Raw genomic sequence first — 23446 nt, forward strand, 5'->3', positions numbered from 1 at the left:
CCATTCTTTTCTCTGAATTTCAGAATATCTCAACGAAACAATGTTTCATAAAAAAGTTTATTCTGCAAAACTGGCTCACATCAGCACAGACACATAATTAGTTTCTGGTATTGCCATAAATGTAATATATCCAAACGCAAATAAAGCAGAACAGTCGTGCACACATGTGCATAAAATGAGTTTACGCTGCTTGTGTTTGTTAGAGTCAAGTAAAAGAACTCAAAAGAATCAAGTGTATAATCAGCAGTAAAATAAAAGTGTAAACAAATATAAAGTAGAGACATAACACATTGCACTTCAGTTATAGCACAGCACAGGACAGCAGACAATGTGTGAACATTCTACAGCTATAACAATATAGCCCAAGAACACACGTGACCTTTGGCACAGCTAAGCAAGCGAATATTGCGAACTACAAGGACAGCGTAGTAGTTACACATGCAAAACTTACTTCAGCAATCACAAAACGTTACGGAAACACAATCTCCAGCATGCCATAAAAAAATCACAGTTCTCAAAAATGTCATGAACAGGATGTTGTCACTGTTCACTATTCAAAGCTGCTCTTCCAAAAGCCGGGAACTCGCTTTGACGCAACCACACCCTGTAGAAACTCCTAGCTGGCCCCAAAAAATCCATGATATGGTAACCATGCCCTTGTAAATGAAAAGATGAAGTTGACACAAGAATCATTTCATGTAAGTAGCACTAGACAAAGCAAATGCATTGATGACGCGATGTTGGTAGGTGCCAAAAGGAACCTACACAGAATACAATGCTTCATGATGTGTAAACAGCTGCCATGGTTTATATGCAGTGAAACTAGCAACATGATCACTTCAAGCGGACCAACAAAAAAAACAAAGTAGTGTGACTCTGAATCTCTGCATTCGCTTCACCTCTAAATGCTGCCATTACAGCTGCTGACCATCTGCAGCTGGGCTAGGAACGATTCACAAGTAAATGCCCCTTGTCTACAAGAAAACACAGTAATGGATGGCAGTAAACAGTAAAACAGCCAAATTTACAAAAAAACATGCTACAGGAAATATATACACAAAATGGCATATCCATGGGACTCTCTTAACATAATGAAACAAAATATCATGCCACACAAGAGGAAACTGCAGAATTGCAGATGTGGAGCTCAAAGAAGACACGATGATCAAAGACGCTCACAACTAAATGGAGGGTTGCATAAATGGACAGTTTTCTAGGTAACCTCCAGTGAAGAGGACTCCATAGGTTCTGTGGGCATAGGCTTTCTGGTGAGATAAATTGACATTTTTTTTTTTTCTGTGATCTCTACGTGTAGAGAAGCTATACTCCATCCCAGCAGTTCCTCACAGTACTACCAAAGCTGCAGTGAGTGAACAGGCAAGGTTCTGATGCTGTGGAATACAGTGCCAGTATAAAATACGCATATGGGCATATGGGATAGCGTGCTTTAAAGTGCACATGTCCCAAATGCTACTTAACGTACGCTCACATTTTGTACGCTATTTCCCGAGTTTCGGGTGGGTGACTCTTGTGTGCTCTAAAACATTGTTCCCAAAACGGGAGCGCCCTTCGAAGCAGGACTTCTCGCCTCGGACTAAATTCTTCGTAGCTGCTGCCGTTTTCAGTATGTTCACTGGTCATAAATGGGGCACCGGGCTTTCGCTTTGTCTTAACTCGCCTATATTAAAGCGTATGAATGATAAATTTGCTTTACTTTTTACTTAGAGTGATGACTCTGCTGCTTTTAGGCCTAAAGGAAAGCGTCAATTCGTTGACAAAAATGCTTTCGATTCCAACCACCAGATGGTGGCACTAGGCTGGCCTTATTGTGCTGTCTTCATTTGCATGTGCTGTACTAAAGGTACGAATGTGACAAATGGTGTAACGTCATGCAAAATGCTTGCGTTTAGCATACGTAAGCGTGCAAAAGGAGATGGTACGTAGACGGCATCAATTTATACTCTTTTCTAATCATATCTGTGTACTCTGCAAACAGACGAAATGCAGACGGCTAGGCGTAGAGGAACACTTCTATAGCACCCTCCTGATTGGCTAAGGAGTTCTGTGCCTTTGGTAGTTCTGTAAGTTATGGGATGGAGTACAGGTCAGCCCATAAGGCTTTTTTGCAGCTGGAGCTGCTTCTCAACACTTAAACTCCTACAGCTGAACAACTGAAATTGGTTCCAGGCTAAGTGCCTTTATACTGTCCCTGAAGTTTATGTTTTTTCAGGCTATTCTAGTGCAAGTCATGTCCTAATTCAATACATGCTATGACAACACATGCAGCTGCCCATCTGGTTTCGCAGGCTTTGTGGGGTCGGTGAAAGCGTGATTGTCCCGGAAAGTTAGGATGAAGACAAAACAAATCGAGGACTCTGAGTGCCTGCATAAGCAACAAACTAATCCAGGGCGGCCTTCTTGGCAAACTCTGTCAGAGAAGAAGATTCTGTGGGTTCCGTGGGCACAGGCTCCGTTGTGGTAAGCCGACTAAATTCGATTTCTTCCTGGCTTGTGGAGTGATCTGAATCATAAGAAATCAAAGTGGGGCATGCGCTTTGTTTTCAACGTGGCTTGTAGTTTCCACACAATCACTACATCATATGTGGCAAAGAAACAAACACGAACTATCTCCAAATAAATGAAGTAGCAACGAAAAAGAAACTATGACATACACTAAAAGCTAGCCCTGTAATTAGGACTGATACAGTGAGCCTTACCAAGAGTTTTTGTTAGTATTAATAGCGTTCCTCATCCATGTGCTGCCATTGCTAAGCTCTGGGGACTGAAACCCATAACCTCTGCACATAACATCAGCCTTGTAGGTTTGACCCCACCACATAAGGTAATTTTGTTTTCAGGTATTTTCTCTTTAAAAGCTGCATAACTGAAAAATAATGCATTAATACCTTTTTTGGGGCTAGTTGGTGCATACTTGAATTGGAGAAAAAATAGCGCCAAACCATGCACACGACAAGAAAGAATGACGACGACACACGAGCGCTTCTGTCTCATCGTTGTTCTTTCTTGTCGTGCGCATGATTTGGTACTATTTTTTCTCCAATAGCTGAAAAATGCAGATTAACTGCAAGTTCTTGGTCTATTAGACTGTTCAACTCCTTAGCGACTGCTTCAGAGCCAGATTGACATGCTAATGTTCTTTATGCATTATTACTCGAGTCTGTGGTCGAATGGTGATGTGGACATGAACATGCATCAGACATGGCCAATCACAAAAGGATATCAACTATAGAAGTAGTCAATACAGGCAGACATTAAAGGGCATGGAAATGTGTTCCGGTTCACAAGAGCTTATCTGGTTTTGAACAGGGCATGCAAAACCCTCCCATGGGCAGAATGGCAGCTTGGTGCACACTTACCAGCAGGCGTCGGGTAGTACTTGTGAGACGGTGCATACAGGACCAGCAGCATGAAGACGTACAGATTCCACATGCCGTAGACACCGGTGAAGAAAGCAGACGTAAACTCTAGCTTGATGTCATCATCCCACTTCCAGCGACCCTCACTCACCTAGCACCACCAGGATTTGCGTGGAGAGGACAGAAATTGTAGTCAATGCCGAATCAATGCCGAATTCGGTGAATGTCACTCAGACGGCTGCTGCACTTGCAGCACTGTTAAGGGGCACAAGTTTACTTCCGCCTTTTCTGTGCCACTAGTGTGGGCTCAGCACAGCCTACACCACCTTGAAAGGCAAATCTAACCTGTGCGCTAACCACATAGTCATTCTCTCATAACTAAACAAGGCTGTTCTTGCCACTGCTTTGATCCAGCCTGGTAGATTTTTACTCGTCACTCAAAATCTGTTATTACATAATCGGTTCAAAGCAAGTGCCTCAACAAACGAACTGGCATGAAAACTTGGCACTGTAAAAAGCATTAAGCAGCTCTAGGTAATGTACAGCTGTAATGCTCCATATCAAAAGGCAGAACGTATTTGCAGCTAAAGAACTCTACGCATGCCTAGCAGGCCATCAGGGACACGAAAATGCTGCAAATGCAAATGGTAATGTGCGCGACGAGAAACTAATAAAAGAAAATGTGCAAGTGGCAATTCCAGATGATCCGTGTTTTCTCACCAGATGCTACCAATGACTGAGGATTAACACTTTTTCACAAAACATAATCTACAGAGTGGCAGTCGCGTTCCACTACTTGTACCCATTTCTCCAGTTCAGCAAAAGATGCACACAAAAGCTGAATCAGAAGCAAAATACAAGAAGCCACAACGCACATATACAAAATCACTTTCTGAACCTATAAGGGCCTCCCTCATTCAGCACAGAGAAACTTGGGGTCACCACGATTAACTATGACATTCTAAACAAGAATAAATCGCAGCTTTCACGATGCCTCGCATCCAAGCAGTGATCCTTGAATCTAGGAATGGGCCACCAAAACAGGCACCATAAGGTGGCAGTAGTGGACAGACGCTGAGTACAACTGGCAGGCTCATATTTTAAAGAGCCTACTTGAAAATCTATAACCAACATCACGTCCTGCAGAATTGAGAGCTCCGTTTTTTTTTTTTCACTGCTAGATATAACACATGAAAATGGACTGCGGAACAATTTCTGAAAGAACTAATGGCAAATTCCACTAGTAGATCTGGAGTAGCTGTTCTTGCTATGTGGCAGTAAATGCATGTTCCACTGGTAGGCCTGGATGAAATCTGCTGGTCAGTTCAGAGCAAATGTTTTGTAGCAGAGCGCTCTTCCTTGATCTGCCGAGCAGAGGCGGATTTAGCCGGAACTCCGAGGGCGTGGTGCAGTCTCAGAATGGCCAGGCCGCATTTGGCCGTTTCTTAGCATGGTTAAAGAGAACTATTGCGGCTTGAAACATCACCGGTAAACCCTGGGCATTTGTTTACACATCTGATGGCGGGGGCATGCATCATCAGATCAAGTAGTTACAGTTCTCATCACGATTAATTTGGAAAGCGGTTGATGGAGCCTTGAGTCCGTAGTCAGCAATGATGGTGAAATGTATGTATCCTGGTGCAGATTCACTACCCTGCCTCAAACTGACCAATAGAATTCACCATAAATTTGTCCACTTCGCAAACGCCTAAACTTAAGAAAATGTAAAATTAATTGGAGAGCTTTAAGTAGATCCTGACGGTGTAACTTCTGGTTTTTTTTCACCGGGCTCAGTGATAAAACTGCTTTCCATCTAATGCAGCATGAACACTTGCAAGCCTGGATTGCGCTGAGTACAGGAGTGGCCGTAATATTTTGGAGCATTCTTCAATGTTTTAAATTTTCTCACGCAATCTATACACAAGACGTGATAGCTTCTCGAGTTCATTATGCAAGCACACCAGTGGCATGTGGTAACATACGTGTAAAGTACTTCTCAATTTTCGTTAGGTAAGGCATGACAAGAGTTTGATCACCGAAGTGTGCTCCATAACATTATGGCCGGGCCTGTACATTCCTTGAGTTCTGGACTGTCTACATCGGCCTTTGGGAGCACTGTTTAACCATGCCACGTTCATTCATCACACTAAACTGTCGGCTCTGCTCTGACAATGACTACACAAATGCAAATATGCAGCCAGAAAGCTCTCAAAACAAATTTAGATGCTGCACACATGTGCGTGCATGCATATCTACTAGGAACAACATAAAAAGAAAGGAACCAACAAAAAAATGATGGCCAACTACACCAAGAAAAGTGTCTGCAGACCTGTCCTATGATGTAGGCAATCACTGTGAGGGCTGCACAGATCTGCGTGGCAAGAAGCAGGAACTTGAACCTGTAAATGATACCCTGCGGGAAAGAAGCATTGTGGTCATGAGCAAGCTAGTGTGCGCTAATCAAAATACTGCTAGAGGCGCCGTGTCATTTGAAAACGAACCTCGTAGTACATGCGGCGTGCCTGACTCATGCTTGGAAGAGCACTCTTCTTGAAGCCAATGTTGCGGAGCACTCGATACAGCAGGTAAGAAAGGAAAATGAAGTAAATGCCGGCCGACAGCCCGCCTGCAATGATGAAGGATAGCTGTAAAGGTTAAAAGTCAAGGCTTCATTCGAGTTAGAACAGCAGCTATTGGCAAGGTGCTAGCTATGTTAACATTGCAATTGTGTGGGAGATGAAATACAAGGAAGCAGTGGCACTCGAAGGCTTGATCCAGTTTGAATACGATAGCATTAGAGGCCCCGTTCACGAGAAAAGCAGGCGTCCGTCCGCGTCACGAAAAAGCAGGCGGCAATGAAAACAATCATGCAAATTCCACCTGCCCAACCTGGCACTGGGCATCAGCTCATTGATTAGAGAAATAGACAGCCTCTCGAAGAACTATCTGCTCAAAAACAACCCTTATGAGAGCTTGGGAAGAGTAACCTTGGTCTCACAAGCCTCCCCGGTGGCCATGTCTGAAACAGCCACCTGCTGGGGCAGTGGTGCACCGCTGCTCTACAGTGCCAGTGGTGCCATGAGGACTACCCGCGATCTATGAATCGATGAAGGGATCTCTGTGGCTGTCGCATTGTGCTCTAAAGTGATGTTCGAGTTTTTGTGGTAAGCTGAAAGGCACAAAAACAGAATTTGGCCTGCACATAGCATATGATCGAATATAGAGGTGTCCACCACTTATTACCTACATTTCTGGCATGCTCTACAAAAAGATGCTGTTAAAAAATAAAGCTAAGCACACAAGACTATACAAAAGATAGATACTGATGGAAAGATACCGGCGTAGTATAAAAATAGCGGCATGTAACAAAGATACTGGCACATACACAGGTATGACTACAAAGGTACTGGTAAGGTCTTCGCAAACTAGTTTTCCAAAGGATACGGCAAGGTTGCTGCCAACATGAGATGCCCAGATGCTGTAGAAAGGATTCCTCAGTTGTATTCCTCTGCAAGACCACATGCAAGTAAGTTTGTATCAACACTGTGCAAAACCATGGGCACTGCATCGTTACTCTCGCCACCCACCTTTCACACAAGTCAAAGATAAAGAGGCACACACAGCCCGTTATCACCGCACTCAGGTGTTTCCAGTAAGACCGCAGCCTATTGCGCTCGATGTCATCCTGCAATACAGCGTACACCGTCAGCCAACTCTGCAATCTGTTAACTTTGAGAAAGAAAGCGACTTTTAATTTTTGAGGAAACATACCAGCATTCAAGTACTTTAGATTGGTATTTATGGCGTTTCAGGCAAAAAGCGGCCCCCGTAGATGCAGGCCTTATTTTTGTTCTCTTGAAAATGTGCGTTCAGTGCACGAGCAACATACCATTAGAAAGCACAACCTACCCTGCGGCCCTCCTGCAAGACGTGCATGAAAAGCAAACACAAAAGCCAATGAAGAAAACAATACACACAAGCACACAGAGCTGGCAACACACTCTATACACAAAAGCAGACGTGCATGCTTTACACGGAGGCGTAATGAAAGACATTTCTACAAAGCCAGATATAGCGCTTGGTTTATAGTCTAGTCACTCGTAACACTACTCAGATGCTCAGAAAACAAAGCGAAACAAACAAGACACTGACCGGAATTTCTCACAGACACAGCACTGTCTGTGTAAAATTCTAATTTTGCACCTAATCTCTTTTGCATTGTCTCATTTACTAAGCATACAACATCAAATTGCACACTTTCACCCCGCCGGAAAACATTATTATTACTGATAACTGCTGCAACCGAGTTATGTGAAGGAAAAAAAAAGCAAATGCTAAAAACGTTTTATCTGGTAGCCAACAAAGTATGACAGCCTTCAATACAGTCAGTTTCACAAAAAGGCCATGTTCTATCAGTTTCATGTGCTTTATGCAAAGTCAAATATGCCTTTCTCAAGAGCATACAGAAGTCACATGCAGTTGAAACTGAAGGCCCTTTCCAAGGATAAAGCCCCAGATGAACTCGATCATAATCACTGCAGATTCTTGCAAGAACAAGATCTCTGTAGGCTGCTCGATGACATAACGAGTCACAGTGCTCCAAATCAACTGTATCTAAGCCCCCCTAGGACACTTAACAAGCTCGAACATCCATATTGTGCACTGCTATAACATTATGAGTTAGAGAAAGATTTTACAAATGAGTTTGATTGTAATCGCAACAATAAACTACTATTACGATTTACCAATCTACATATATAGTAGCATAGCACACTCAGTGTTTGATATCCTACACCACTAGCATACTCATGACCAGTATAATTTTAACAATTCCATGCCATTTTCGCCTTTCCTGCATTTCGTCACGTTCGATGGACTTGGTCAAAGGAAGGCCTGTGTGTCTTGTGGTGAATAAAAAATTTGTTAAGAACTATAAAAACTAAAGTGAAATAAAAGAACAAAAAAAACAGCATCTGTGTCTGCGAAGTTGATATGCAAAGCGGACCCCAGGCTCAGAGCCATTCAGGCTCTTGAGTCAGTCATGCCCTTAAGGAGGAGCTCAAGTATCCTCTGAATTTTTCTCTTTTGCTAAGATCAAAGGTAAAGTCGATTCAGTACAGAGAACACTGGGTGTTTTGAACACAACCGATACACAACCGATCAAAGCGACAGCAGCTGCTCGGTTTAGGGAATGGTGCTGCCATTTAGAAACAAGCCTCTGCAGCTTGCATTTCCATTTCGCTGCGCTTGTGAAGAGGCATTGCGTTTGAAACCCAGAAGTTATATTCACCCATACCATTGTTTCTTCGTTCACTAGGACATCAGCCGAGCTTGCAATACAGGCCTGGTGCCCTCTGTACAGTACAGATGCATGCAACTTAATTGGGAAGACTCGATTATATTTTTACTGATGTATTGAACTTGAAGAGGCATTAACGGGTCGTGCATCTTGAAAAAAGCAACTGGTGGACAGAATTATTCTCATACTTAGGAGCTGAATGTGTGCTAATGAAATCATACTGTTTCGACTTGTACACTACAGCGCTATGCCTCGAGAAAGCTATTCAAACTAAAGCAACAAATGGCAAACACTGGCTGGGGGCAAAAAACAGTATACATTGTATTTGACAGGGCCCCAAAGACATTTAGATGGGCTAGACTAACACATAAGTGCCCTGACGTAACAGACTAGTCACATAAACATAAGAACAGAATGGTGAGTGATTTTCAAACAAAGCTGAGCAAGTCATTGTGATCAACAGAGTGGAACTTCAGCTATTTTGGAATGATGTGTGGGTACTCCTTTGGTGGAGCGTTGTCAGATATATCAATTCATATCAATGCAAGGCAAGTGCTCCAAGGATTACCTTGCATTACAAGGCATGCATCACTACAGTGTCCCTAGGCAGAGCTTCATCAGTTCAAGGAGTGAAGTCTGTTACAACCAAGATGCTACCATGAAAAGTACAAAACAGTTAAAGGCTTCCAGGCTTTCTTTTTCATCCTTCATCTTTCTGTCAGCTCATTTCTGGGCTGTGCCTCGACTCACCGCAAGTGGTGGAGGCAATTAATAAATAACTAGAGTGACACAGCTACTCACATATTACACAGAGGAGCAAAAGGAAGGAACGTTTGCTTCAAATGTAAATGCTAGAATCCTGACAGTACTCTACCCATTTAATCTCACTTAATGTGCGCCTTAAGTGTCCCTTAGCGTATTTCAACTAACGGATACGAAACCTGGAGATCAGCCTACTTACCATCAGGTGCTCTCCGCAAAATATGAGCCAGAAACTGAGAAGGGTTGCATAGAAGATTCCTTGTCTGACGTCACTCATGAGCAACATGAACGGCATGTCGAACCACAGGGTCAAGAATTCCAGAGGCACTGCAACCAGAAAAGACGTGTGCTTGTTCTCAAGGTGCACAACAGGCAGCACGCAAAAAGTCATTTTTCAAGTTACAGGCCTTGCGGGACAGAATATCTTTTTCAGACAACCTCTTTCAGGTTTTGGATGTCGTCTACAATGGTAATTAAATAGATTGTTAGTTGAACTGGACATTGTGGCAAACTATTTGAACCAAATGACAAACATATTGGGCCATGCCTCCTGATGTCTTCTAGCCATGGTGAGTGGCCTGTCTCTCTAACAGGCCCACAGCAAATAAATGATGAAGGCGTCAGAAAAATAAACACCAGTTTTAACAGGTTTGCAGTGTTTACTGCAAATGCTTGCTCATCTGAGAACACCTCTCACTGCACATACAAGCGGATTTGCTTAATCGATCACAGTAAGCTCTCTTAAAGATGAGTTCAACAGAAAAGAACAGTCCTAAAAACTTTTGCTCATCACAAAATTACTTTTCAACTCACACAGATATGCAACATTAATGAAGAAAGTCTCGCTAGCATGACACATTTAACTTTTACTCGGTCAATGCACAGTCTTAAAGGGGCTCTGAAAGGGGCTCTAATAAAGTTGCAGTATGGCTAGGATGCGAAAGCACGCCGCTTCGCGAATATTGTACAGGAAGAGTTTTTTTAATGCGCTTTGTAGAAACAAATTATCTGTGGTCAGAATTTTAATTTCAGCATCTTCGTGCCTTTCCCTCTCCTCTCGTCACATTTTGATTTTGCACGCTGTAAGGTCGGCGCTCCACCGCCGGCCCCAACTTCGGGGGGAGAGCTTCCTGACCCATTGGAGCAATGCGGCTTGTTGGCCGCAGCCATGGTAGCTGCCTGACATCTGAAAGAATTTAACCAATAGCCATATCTCAACATGTATACGTAGATGCGAGCGATGGAGGAGGGTGCGAGCATGAAAAAGTCGCAGGGAAGGGCTCGCCAACTTTCGCGTGTGATTGTGGGTTCTCTGCTTTATGTAGAAGTGTATTATTTGGCTCAGGCGTTCATGACAACACAATGCAGTGATTGAGCAAGTTGATTTCCTCTCCTCGGAAGGTGTTTCAAAGCCCCTTTAACAATGGCAAGGATCCCACTGCACTAAAGGGCCTTTGCGTCCCTTTTGCCTATTGCAAAAAAAAGAGTAATGAAAAAGAGCAAAACAAAGAAAATAGAGAACAACCGAACATGTTCTACATAAGAGCGTGTGTTTCCAGCATGGCAAATGCTATGATGAATATAAATTGTAAATTGTGGGTATTAAATCCCGAAGGCTGTGGGGATGCCTTAGTGGAGTGCTTCGGATCAATTTAGACCACCTGAGATTCTTAAACGTGTGCTGACGTTCCGCAGCACACGAGTGTGACTGCATTTTGCCGCCATCGACATGCGGCCACCATGGCTGGGATCAAACCCGTGACCTTGGGATCAGCAGCCAAATGCCAAAGTCACCGAGCCACCAGGGGAGGTCAATGGTGAGTACAAGATGGTCTCACATAAGATGTGTAATTAAGCCCAATCTTCTTATTTGGGTGCAATAAAAGTTCTCAGGGCTATCAGGGCTGTGAGCCGTCTTCGGAAAGCACTGGGCAAACATCCTTACGTGACAAGAGACCAATTTCAGTGATAAAGAAAGCTACAACCAAAAAATCACAGTTGTCTGCAGGTGCTGTATGAGACCTCTGAAAATGTTTTTACTAGACAGTCTATAAAAAATTAAAGAGAATGTGTGCATAGGCACGGATTTGTGCTACGTAGAAGATGGTGATGAGTGAGCATTGCTACAGGATGGAGCGCTTGCATTTCTCGGGCGCACAATCGGCAAGAGATGATTTTGCTAGGCTCTGAACCTGTTTTGGTATGGTTTATGGGGGTTTAACGTCCCAAAGCAACTCAGGCTATGAGGGACGCCGTAGTGAAGGGCTCCGGAAGTTTCGACCACCTGGGGTTCTTTAACGTGCACTGACATCGCACAGTACACGGGCCTCTATAATTTCGCCTCCAGCGAAATTTGACCGCCGCGGCCAGGATCGAACCCGCGTCTTTCGCGCCAGCAGCCGAGCGCCATAACTACTCAGCTACCGCGGTGGCGGCGGCTCTGAACCTGTGGATTAGAGCTTTCGCAATAATAACTTGGCACAAAGCACACGAAAAACACAAGAGCGAAAGAAAACAGACAAGCACTACTGTTGGAAGTAGTGCTTGCCTGTTGTCTTCATTCGTCCTTCTGTTTTCTGCCTGCTTTGTATCAAGCATGTATGACCAGCTCCAGACTTACACTTAACTAAGCTCCATAATGAGAGACATTTTGTGCACCTCTGCTTATTTATGCCTCACCCTTGCCTCACTAAAATCAACTGTGCACGCACACAACCCCATATGTGCGGCACTTTTGTCATCGTGGCCTCCTGTTAAAGTGCCCCACATTTTTTTTGTAAAAGCAGTATACCCTGGTGAAAAGCATTTGAGAACTCCCTAAAAGAGACACAAATGACAACAACATCCAACTTTCCACTTTAAAAAAAAACTATTGACAGCTCGACATTTAAGGACTTTGTTGAGGTCTGCTTTGCAGCAAACAACATTTTTGCTGCCAAAGAATCCGGAGTGGAATCAGCAACATTTTCTTCTGCTAAAGCTTAACTGTGGTACATGTCGAAATGCACAGTATCAACAACAGCATAGTTGTGATCCGGCTGTCTCGTTTCCTTTGCATTTTTGCAGCCTTGACTTTCAGCACGCATTCATATGAAAGAGCTTAATCATAAGTGTTAATTCGCTGAACTCAAATTCAATTGAAATGCAGCAACCATGGCTAGAAACACAACTGCACAGTTCAAAGACAACACAACTGAAGCAGGCTTGTACTGGAAGGAAGACATACTTACAGTTGAGCAAGGTCAAGGCAATCCCGAGGGAAAGCAGCAAACTGAAATGAAGACAACAAAGTTCAGCGACTCTGTTTTAGAGAGGTGCCCCTTTAGAAATGTTCCAAGCGCGTCACAGGGGTACGAAACTTACCCTTCTATGAGGTGCGGAGGGCGTGCCAGCATTCTGATGCGTCGCCAGAACCAGATCAGAGTGGCCAGTACGATAGGAAAAAAGAAAGTCTTGAGGGAAACCCACACCTTCGTGAAGCCACCATTTTGGTGAATCAGCTGCAAAACATACATAACGATATCTTAGCGGCTGAACAGCAAAAAAAAACAAAAACCTCCTGAATGTCAAGTATTGTTGGTTTGGTTTATGGTTTATGGGGGTTTAGCGTCCCAAAGAGACTCAGGCTATGAGAGACGCCGTAGTGAAGGGCTCCGGAAATATCGACCACCTGGGGTTCTTTAACGTGCACTGACATCGCACAGCACACGGGCCTCTAGAATTTCTCCCCCATTGAAATTCGACGGCCGCAGCCGGGATCGAACCTGCATCTTTCGGGCCAGCAGCCGAGCGCCATAACCACTCAGCCACCGCGGCGGCTATCAAGTATTGTTGATCTATACCAGGGGTCCCCAAACTTGGTAACATTAAGCTCTTGCTTTCCTAGGAGCACTTTTTGCATTCCCCAAACACCTAAATCTATGCATGCCTCAATCCTTACCTTTTCTTTACCTGCTTTATTTTGGGATTAACCGCACTGTAATTGCTTTTTGAACTGAGTTTCACTATATAGCCAGCTGTTATTGTTTGATCCCGAGCATATTTTTGAGGGTCTATGAGTCTCCATACTCACAGACATGGATCGGATGTCATCAATCCGCAATGCCTTCTGCTGCCAGCTGGTCTCGTGTGCCTCTTCCGGGTGATGGGTGGAATTCTGTGCTAACTTGATACCTGAGCAACAGTGGCTCAGCAGCCCTCAGCTCAACGTGAAAAGCCATAGTGTGGTGTGACGCTTCGAATTACTGCCTCATGTGGTTAGTGTTTTAAGACAAATTGTTTGCTTGGCTCAGCTGTGTTGTGTTTGTTAAAGTGAGGTCAACACACTCAAGCCAACATCGCAACTATGGCCTGCCATTTAGCCGAAAATTCGGACCCGATTTTTTAGACATACCGGATTATTCTTAATTTTTCATGGCACTGCGACATGCCACATACAGCCAATGTATAAGAGTGCCTGAATTTTTTGATGCTTCGTTTTTTTTCGGTTTCCTGGGTGTTTAACATCCTAAAGTGACTCAGGCTATGAGGGGCGCCATAGTGAAGGGCTCTGGAAATTTCAACCACCTGGGGTTCTTTAACGTGCACTGACATCGCACAGTAAACGGGCCTCTAAAAATTTGCCTCCATAGAAATTCAACCGCAGCAGCCGAGAACGAACTCATGTCACTTGGGTCAGCAGCCGAGCGTCAATGACTACAGCACGACGAACGGGACATAGACGAAGGAACCGCGCAGGGACCGAACAAGGATGCATCACAAGTGATTACAACATTTTTCGGATTTCACTCACTGCGGAACCACCACCAATAGCCAAGTGTATAGCCAATGTGTAGAGTGGAACTTCCTCAATTCAGACTTCAAGGAGAATCAAAAACTTGACAGTATAAAGAGGAACTAAAGCTAAAAGGGAGTCTCTTCAACAGCGGGGCTAATATTCTCCACTTGTTTGCACATCGTGCACTTGTGTTTGCGAGCAAGTATTGTTCTCGGACATTGTCCTTTGTTAAAACTTGAATAGCAGTAAAAGTTCACAGAACTCATCTGTGCCGACCTCTTTCGTCAAAAATATGCAAAGATGCAGCAGCGAAGTGCATGGGAGCTGTACAGCTTCATGGGGATGGCGAGCGGAAGAAAATGTCGGTGCTTTTCAAAGCGAAGAATTCCTACCTGCGTACAAAACGCACTGCAGCCCCAACAGTTCTATCGCCTGTCGCCAAAACACAACTTCAACAGGCAAAATGCCTTTCACTATATGAAAGCCGCACTAGAGTACATAAAATAAAGCACGAAGTGCTGGTATAGTGCCCGCCGGTTTTGAGATTGGTTTTCGGCTTAGATGCGTAGGCCTAATTGCGAAGGCCAATGCCAACAAAGCACTTATTTCAGCCGTTTGTTCTTTCCTACTTCAACAACCATTTCCTCCTTTCTGTTTCACAACCTCAATAGGCAAGTGCAGCGCAGTTCCCGCAGCGCTGAGCTTGCATTTACATCTGGACTTCACCCCAGGCTGCCCATTCGTCCGTGACGTGCCGACGACAGTACAGCCATCAAACGCCGAGCTCAAGTGGTTGCCGCCCGTCAGCTGTGTACCCAGCGTGCACTGAAATTAAGTCGTGTTAAACATCAGAATGTAAACGTGACTCCTGATCCCTTCGTCCACCATACTGACAACAAGATTTTGACGTAAAGTGATTTTTACAGGGAGATTTCATTTTTCAGAGTGCCCAACATTTCTGACACTTTCGCGGCGCCTAGAGAGTCCGAAAAATAGGTCAATGACACTTGTGAGGAACTCTGTTATCCATTTATCCAAACTTTAAGCGAATGGCAGCTCTGGTGCATGGCTTCAAAGCGTCACGTGTCTTGTACACGCCATTCTGCATCACAGAGACATGATCAGAATTCACTTTAGCGCTTCTTAAAAAAAAATAGCACCAACCTTCTGGTACAGTATGGTATATGAGGTTTAACATCCCAAGGTGACACTGAGTAACAGTACCAAAGCATATAAAACAATAGCAGCACATATGCAGCACATACTAACAGAAGCTGAAGATATTTCTGCTGCGATTAAAAAGAAGAAATGGACATGGGCAGGAGATGTAATGCACCGTGACAACTGGTGGTACCACTAAGGCATCAGGGTGCATACCAAGAGAAGGAAATCAAAGAGGACTAATGAGCTCAGGAAATTTGCAATAATAATGTGACTGCAGCTGGCACAAAACAAGAGTAATCAGAATTCACTGGAAAAGGCCTTCCATTGCTTATTTGCTGAGCCTGAAGTAAATGAAGCAAGTTGATATCTACATGGTTGCCCTGTTCTTAACCTAATGATCCCAACTTATTTAGACAAGAACCATTTCCAAATTTTCCTTTCAGACCATAAAGCAACGCTTGAGCCTGAAACAGCTGACAAGATATGGCGAGATGGTCACTCACCACGAGCCAGACATCCTTGACTTCTCTGAGGTCCTTGTTACCAGGGCTGCCTTCATGCAGTGGCAGGCGCAGATTTAGAAGATAATAGTCGTGATGAAGGCTGCCCAACTCAAACAGGCTGAGGACATCACAGTTGTAGGCATGACCATCAGAAATCTGGACACAAAACCGCAAAGCCAGATTGTAAGCAGCAAAGAAATATGGGCAGCATGAACAAAAAGGTTAAATAAATAGACAACGAACCAAAAAGAAAAAATGCACTGTATTTTCTCAGTCCTATTTCTCATATCTTTCCACTTCACTTCATCCTACATAGATTTTATTTTAGAAAGTATATACTGCAAAGGTTTATAATGTTCTACAATACAATGAATGCTCTTGCAACAGAAAATTTCACATAGTCACTTTAGTGCAGAAACGTAAACAGCGATTACGTAAGAGCCTAGTATAATCATCAAACCTACACAACTGACTACTACACAGTTTTAAAATGATCCTGCGTTTCTGTGAACAAAAAGCAGTTGAATTTCCCCAGACATACACCATATCTGATAAAAATTGGCATGCAGCAGTACACACAAATGAACATACCCTGGTGTCATTTATATCGCACTGCAAGTGGCGCTCTTCAACAGATTTTGCCAAAAGGGTCCACTTGTCTGGAGGGTCGTGCTTGTTCCTGTAGCCAAGCTTCGCCTCCAAGCTAAGCAGTGGGTTCCTCGCTTGCATTGTAGGGTTTGTGAATAACATCAGAAAAAAGAAGAGAAAAAAAGAAAAGGCCATGATTAGGCAACTAGCAGGCACAGTTTACATGCCAAGAGACTAAATTTTCTGTTAAAGTTATTTGTGCTTTAGAAAGAATACTGCTAGCATCAGATGCAATGGCTTTACTTCATTCTTCATCCTTCCAATGAGTTCACTAATCAAAACTGCACTGATTGGTGTTTCTTATTGCATCAGGGGCCAAACTGTGGAAAGATCAAAATCTCAAAACAGTCACAAAACGGTCAAACAGTCCCACTCCTATTGGTTGGCACGGACTGGTGGACATATCGACCAATAGGAGCGGGGCTAATCGATCCGTTTATGACAGGTCTCTGATTTGATCATCCGTAATTCGGCCCCAGGTTCACATTTGTGCTTGGGTGCAAAAATACGCAAGGTAAGTTTTCTGTGAAGAATGGAGCTACACGTACAGCTGAGAAGGATTTCTCATAGGTGCAGTAAACAGGAATCTGAGCTCATCTTTTTACCGTGGGAACTCGATCTACATGTTCTGAGCATTCTTAGAAACTTCAAATTATTGTCCTGTGCGGCCCATTTCCCCAATTTAAATCAGATTAAGCATCACAGCTCCCGCCTTTTTCTGAACTCAACGCTGAAGGTAGGAGGAGCCAACCAATGTGTGGAGTGCCTTTCGGCCAGCCCGTGACGCTCCGCTTTCGCTTTTATTTTGTTTTTTACGTTTCTGTGAATACTGTCAGTCGCAGACAATACAGCCGCAAACCTGGCCCACGGAAATAAAGATACGCGTGGACTCTGATTTACGTATCACTCCGCCGATGGCGGAGCAGAAAGCCGCCACGGGACTGGTTGAAAGGCACTCCAGGCGTTGGTTGGCTCCTCCTACTTTCCACGTTGAGTTCAAAAAAAAGGCAGGAGCCGAGACGTTTAGTCCGATTTAAATTAGGAAAATCAGCCGCACAAGACAGTAATTCAAAGTTTCTAAGAATGCTCGGAACGTGTAAATCAAGTTTCAGCGGTAAAAATACGAGTTCAGATTCCTCTTTAGTGCACTTTTAACGAATGTCAGTGAAAATAGTATTCTGCACTTCAAAGCAAATGACATTGATCTGAGTGTCCTGAAATTTGCTGCATTATCACAAGTGCTCTGTTACATACACAGTAAGCAAACGTAGTAAGAGATGGCTGCTGAAGCAAAAGTGATAGTTTTTTTTTATGCTTAGTGATTGTTTTTTGTCTTTCACCACCTGCTCCCTTTACTTCACATCAACATACTTGCACTTTAGAACAGCAAAAAAAAAGGAGAACAGGTAAATAAATGGAGAGTTGAGCTCACTCATTGGGTTGGTCTCACTGTGGATGATGTCCAGCTGAAGGATGCCAATCAAGTTCTGCATCCAACGCGAATAGTCCAGGTCCATCTGGGCCCGGGGTCCCGGGGCTTGGAACGCGAAAACAATGTGGTTGGCTGTCAGGTTCGGGTCAGTTCGAGACGCGTCGGTGAGCTCGTGGATCACAGTGCAGTTGGCGGGCTGTCCCTCACTGCCCCGTGGTATGTGCCAGGTGTCGTCAAACACGCCCATCGGGAGCACAGTATCCCGCTTGCATATGGTGGCCAGAATTTGGTCCGCATTAGATGGGGCTGGAGCTGTTCAAGATGAGAGGTAGGATCAAGGGATATCAAAAAGCATGCTAAAAAAAAACAATCTGACTCATGCCCTTAACACGTTCACTGCGGCAACGATTTTCGGGTCCCTAATTCCTATGTGTTATGACCCACCCATAGATTTTCAGGGGTGGGGTGTAACCCACCAGTGAGCCTCTGGCAAAGTCATCTTATTGAAATTGACAACAGATGGCAATAGCAACCTGCCATGTGCGTTTTATGTGTTTTTCGCAGGCTCTTTGAAAAATCAGAGCTGTCCTACAGCTTCACAGCATCACTCAGTACTCGTGCCACACAGCAGGAATACACGTGACCCACCAGTGACCCACGACTCAGCTAACATGTTAAGCTGCAGATGAGGTGGATAATGCAAACACGATGCTTTATTTTACATTTTTTTTTAACATCTCCCTTAATAAAACTCTAAACATTTAAAGTGTTTCATATGCCACTTGTTCAAAGCGTGCATTGATATGGTAACAACGGTATGTACAGGAGGAAAAGCAAAAGCTGTACATAGCTTGGAGCACCCTTTGATACGGTGAAATCATGTGAAACTACTTTATTCCAGGCAGCTACATAGATCCAGGTTAAGAATACCACTTCAGATACTAATATGGAATGCAAGCATGCTATGAGCTCACTATCACGGCTGATGCTTCCCAGCAATAAATAACATTAATGTGAGAAAACACACGGGTTCCAGAATGAAGCGCAACAGCGGTGCACAGAACATGGCACAAGTTAGAAGTAGGCAAATATTCATGGTTACGGAAGCTACCACATCTGCAGGGTGCTCACAAGGGATTCATTGACACTATTTCCACTAAAAGTTCCCACATACCACACTTTTTTTTTCCACAAAAGGCTGCCTGTCAGAACTTACAACAAATATCATCAAGAATTTTAGTTTCTATCAGAATCTCATTCTTCTCTGGTTTGGTTTATGGGGGTTTAACGTCCCAAAGCGACTCAGGCTATGAGGGATGCCGTAGGGAAGGGCTCTGGAAATTTCGATCATGTGGGGTTCTTTAACGTGCACCGACATCGCACAGTACACGGGCCTCCAGAATTTCACCTCTATCGAAATTCGACCACCGCGGCCGGGTTTGAACCTGCGTCTTCCGGGTCAGCAGTCGAGCGCCATAACCGCTGAGCTGCCGCCTGAGAAACTGTTAAAATTATTGTCATCAACCTTAGTGGTCTTTAATTCCATGGTTCTTGCAACAAGACAAACTTAAGTGGACATGACAAAAAAAATGAGGCTGCTGCTGACATCTTCCCTAAATATTTCTACTTCCCTGCTCCCTCTCCAATCTGATTTTCTTTGTTGACTTCTGAATGAAAGTTCTTATCAGCCCTCTGAAAGTTAAAAATAGAAAATATTTGTAGTTGCTGATTAGCCCAGTTCAATTTGAAGCTTTAATTAAACAAGATCATGGAATTCGGTATTCAAAAGGTCGAAATATTTGCACGATCCTACTACTAACTATACTAGCATCAGAGAGATCAACAGCAACATATCAAGCCTGAGCAATGCTGTCTTTGAAAACTCACACTATTAGACTGTACGCAATCAAACTCAAATTTTTTAGACACTCCACTGGCGTAGATTAATCTAAGCTGAGTGGATTCCTCTGGCTATGCTTCGACTTGACATACTGCTTGCATAGGCGATTTTAGTTCCATATTACGCATCATAGTAAAACGGCTATTCATTGATCTTATGCTCCATTTTGGGATCTGCGTGCTACTTAGGTGAAAATATTAAACTGATCACAGCTAAAGTGCTCCATCACACTTCCTGCATTTAATATGGTGTAATATGTGATCAGGTTGATGCTAATGAGTAATTATTCCATAAATATGGTCCAAAGAAACTTGGTCCCAATCAAGACAAAACATATTCTGTTAGAATGGTTCTGTTTGAAGAGGAAGAGTTTTGGAGAAAAGTAAGGTGCAGACTGACTAGTCTCGCTCAGAGGAGGAGCCTCACTTATGCTGTGAGGCAAAAGGCAAAGGTAGTGGGAAAATAGGCAGAAAGCAAGCCCACTGGACAAAGGAAACATAAAGGTATTTGCCCATTGCTTGAAGGTAAGTGCGTAAAAGCCAAGCATTTTAGTTCCGTAGCACCTCACACAATTTCCTGCACTCCTGGTCCGTCAAAAGGCAGCTGGTCTCAGTTGCTAGAATTGTCCTCTGGTTGGTATTTTATTTAGCACAATGTACTGTAAACGACTTGCTTTTCGTGAGCTCAAAACATCGCAAATTTGGCTGAAGCCGTGTTTTAAGCACATTTCACGAGCACTAAATTTCACAAAGCAGACGTGGCAGTCTCCTTAGTTCTTTCTTCCCCAATGTTCGCAAGCTTACCGACACTGTATGGAACACAACTTCGCACGAACTCAGCAGTGGAAAAAAATAAAACAGTTGGATTTTTCAGCACCCAATTGTGAGAAGCAAAGAGAGCCGTTTCCAGGAACAATGGGGCATTCCATTTGGGAACAGACCTGCCGTGCGGAGGTTTCACTGTGTATGTTCCACTTCTAATCACAAGTAGGAAACGAAGTGCTGTACTGATATCAGATAAACTTTTCAACATTTTGCCGAAATTATTCACCTGAAATATTTTTCACGAGCTGTACGTGATTAGTGAAAAATGCGTAAAATTCGGTTCCCGTGAAAATTAAGTCATTTTACAGTATTTTCATTTACCTGCATACGCTAATGAATGGATACATAATGTACTCTCCCAAGGGCCTGGTACACTCAAGCCATACAGTGTCTTGCTCACTGTTGTGCGGCTGGAAAATCGTGTAGCAAATAGGTGCAAGTGCTTCAAATGAAATTAGTAATGCTCTGTTAGCTGACATTTATGCTTTCAATGTAATAAATGGCACCAATGTAATATCTTTCATCCTGACAGCTACAAGCCATCAATTAAATCTGAAAATGCCCCAGGTGGAACTATTTAGCTTCAGTTTGTCTCCGACTTGAAATACCGTTCACACTTTCAACAGAACTGCATGAATTTAGTTTCCAGCTGGTTGTCAGTGTCGACCACCTGGTTGCAAGCCCGCAGTTGTGTCAAACTTAGCTACTTGGCATTTATCTAGAGCCTCAATGGGTGCAATAAGCCTCTATACTCCGTTTCATACATAGCAGGCAAGGCTGCCAAAGCTAGCGCGCCTGATCGACAAGGTTAAGTCCGCGCCCAAAAAGAAGCTCGTCCTACAACCAAAGTGGACGCAAGCATATTTCGTTGCGACAGATCTCAAGAGTGTGAATGGCAATCTCATCAACTTCATTTTACCTCTTGCCACATTTGCGTCCTCCAATTCATTGAAACTTCGAGAAGTAAAAATGACTTTGGCAGTCTGATACACGGCTGGTAGGGTGAATCACCCTTACTCTATCCGTGCCTAAGAAGTAGTTCACACTCAGTGAAAATTATAGCCAGAGGGTCCAAGTACTGAGCGCCCCGCAGCTTTTCAGTGCTACCATATCGTTTTATACCGCTCTTTGTTTTTGTCCAAAAACTCACCGAAGCTTCGAGAAGGACAAATGATATGTGGCGAAGTAATATGGTTTCACGGACGCACTACTTCCACAGCCTCCGCAGCGTTGCCAGCTATGCATGAAACGGAGTATAGTCAGAATGAACTTCTAGTTCAGGGTTACAAAGTTAAACAGAACCTACTGCACTGCATGGTACCAACTATTTTGTGCAGAAGTTAACTCATCTTTAATGATCCCCATTCAGGACATTACATAGGAAGTAGGTACGAATATGGCACTGTGAAAACACAGAAGAAAAAGTAAATACAAAGAGGGCAAAAATCTAAGAGCGCTTTTGCAGGTTTGCGTGTCCATAACTGCAGACAGTACAAGAGAAAAAGGAAAAAGGTTGCAGACTCTGCCATAGGGGAAAGCCACTCTTTTCTTGGCTTCGATCCGCAGCGAAGGTTTGAGCTTCGCACTGAACTGCCTTCGCGCGCTTGTGAAATGCGCACGATCGACATAAAAGTGGCGAGCCAACTCAGCCTGACGAAAAAAAAAAAGGAGGGGGGGAGAGGGATTCGAGGCGCCAAAAGAACGCGTCAATGCGGAGCCGCCCACACGCAGTGATCGTCGGGCCCTCTCCTTTCTCCAAGCCACACATGACGGGAGGGCTTAGGTACAGGTATATACAAACGGCGGCGGCAGCCTTTGAAGCTTCATTGACGGCGCCAGTGGAGAGGGCGCGGAGCCGCCGAGAAAGACGCCGATTTCTCCCTCTCCAATTCGCGCGCATGTGTGTGCATGGTTTTGACGCGCGGAAGTTGCATGCGCTGGCCGCGGCTCGAGCGCTCAAGCTTGCGGGAGATTCGCGGAAAGTTTATTGAACTGTCCACTGCAAGCACAACACCTTTGCTGCACTGAAGGAGACAAATGCAGGGGAGCGCCTGAATGCAAGCATACGTTCCGAAGCTTACATAAGCTGCGGTTCTCCTCACGGCCTGCCACAGCACTATGTAATCTTGGTCTCCTGAGATACGAGGAGACGAGCCGTCGCCACCGACAAGGAGGTTTTTTTTTTTTTTCTTTCAGGGATCAGTAGCACAGCGAGCAATTTACAGTTTCCATTACATCTTAACCAAAATCTTTCTCTGCAGAAAGTTACGTCTTCAGTGACCTCTTCACAAGACGTACGACGAATGACATATCTAAAAAAAAATTGTTCCGCCTGTGCATCCTGCCCCTTCAGTTATGTGCTACGAGACAGAAAATCCTGCAGTCCAACGTGTGCTGCATCGCGAAAGCCCGCTCATACAATAAAGGGACAATAAACTGTCGTTATGCTCCTTATTCCATCACATCCGATGGAGAGCAGTAATTTGACGTAAGGCGCCCGCCCTGCGCTAGCGTAGAAGGCGACGTTACTCACCAATCAGGCCGCCGATAAGGAAGCAGACAACCTGAAGTATTAGCACTACTGCAACTATGCAAGCAAGCTTGCGGCCGCTAAGATTTTCGAGAATGCTCCCAGCCATTTTGACGTTTGCTACTGCCTGAGCGCCGATGCCGGAGACAACGCCGTGCGCGCACGCACAGACACCACGAAGACGCGCACATACAAGCTCACAGAACAAGCAGGTGTCGCCATCCTCCGAG

General features: G+C 44.1%; 1 protein-coding gene across 1 annotated transcript; it reads right to left on the reverse strand.

Annotated features, from left to right (window-relative positions):
• Positions 1-39: 39 nt before the first annotated feature.
• wls (Wnt ligand secretion mediator) lies at positions 40-23398 on the reverse strand. Its single transcript, XM_077644506.1, has 13 exons — positions 23220-23398; positions 17963-18274; positions 16474-16604; positions 15883-16038; positions 12802-12938; positions 12669-12709; positions 9638-9765; positions 6965-7062; positions 6822-6885; positions 5879-6022; positions 5707-5790; positions 3378-3528; positions 40-2521 (listed from the first exon to the last, which is right to left on the reverse strand). Exons 1-13 carry the CDS (start codon positions 23323-23325, stop codon positions 2400-2402), a joined length of 1674 nt encoding a protein of 557 aa, XP_077500632.1. The 5' UTR covers positions 23326-23398; the 3' UTR covers positions 40-2399.
• Between the last annotated feature and the right edge of the window lie 48 nt (positions 23399-23446).

The sequence above is a fragment of the Amblyomma americanum genome, chromosome 11 (genome assembly GCF_052857255.1).
Source record: "Amblyomma americanum isolate KBUSLIRL-KWMA chromosome 11, ASM5285725v1, whole genome shotgun sequence".
NCBI classification, from domain to species: domain Eukaryota; kingdom Metazoa; phylum Arthropoda; class Arachnida; order Ixodida; family Ixodidae; genus Amblyomma; species Amblyomma americanum.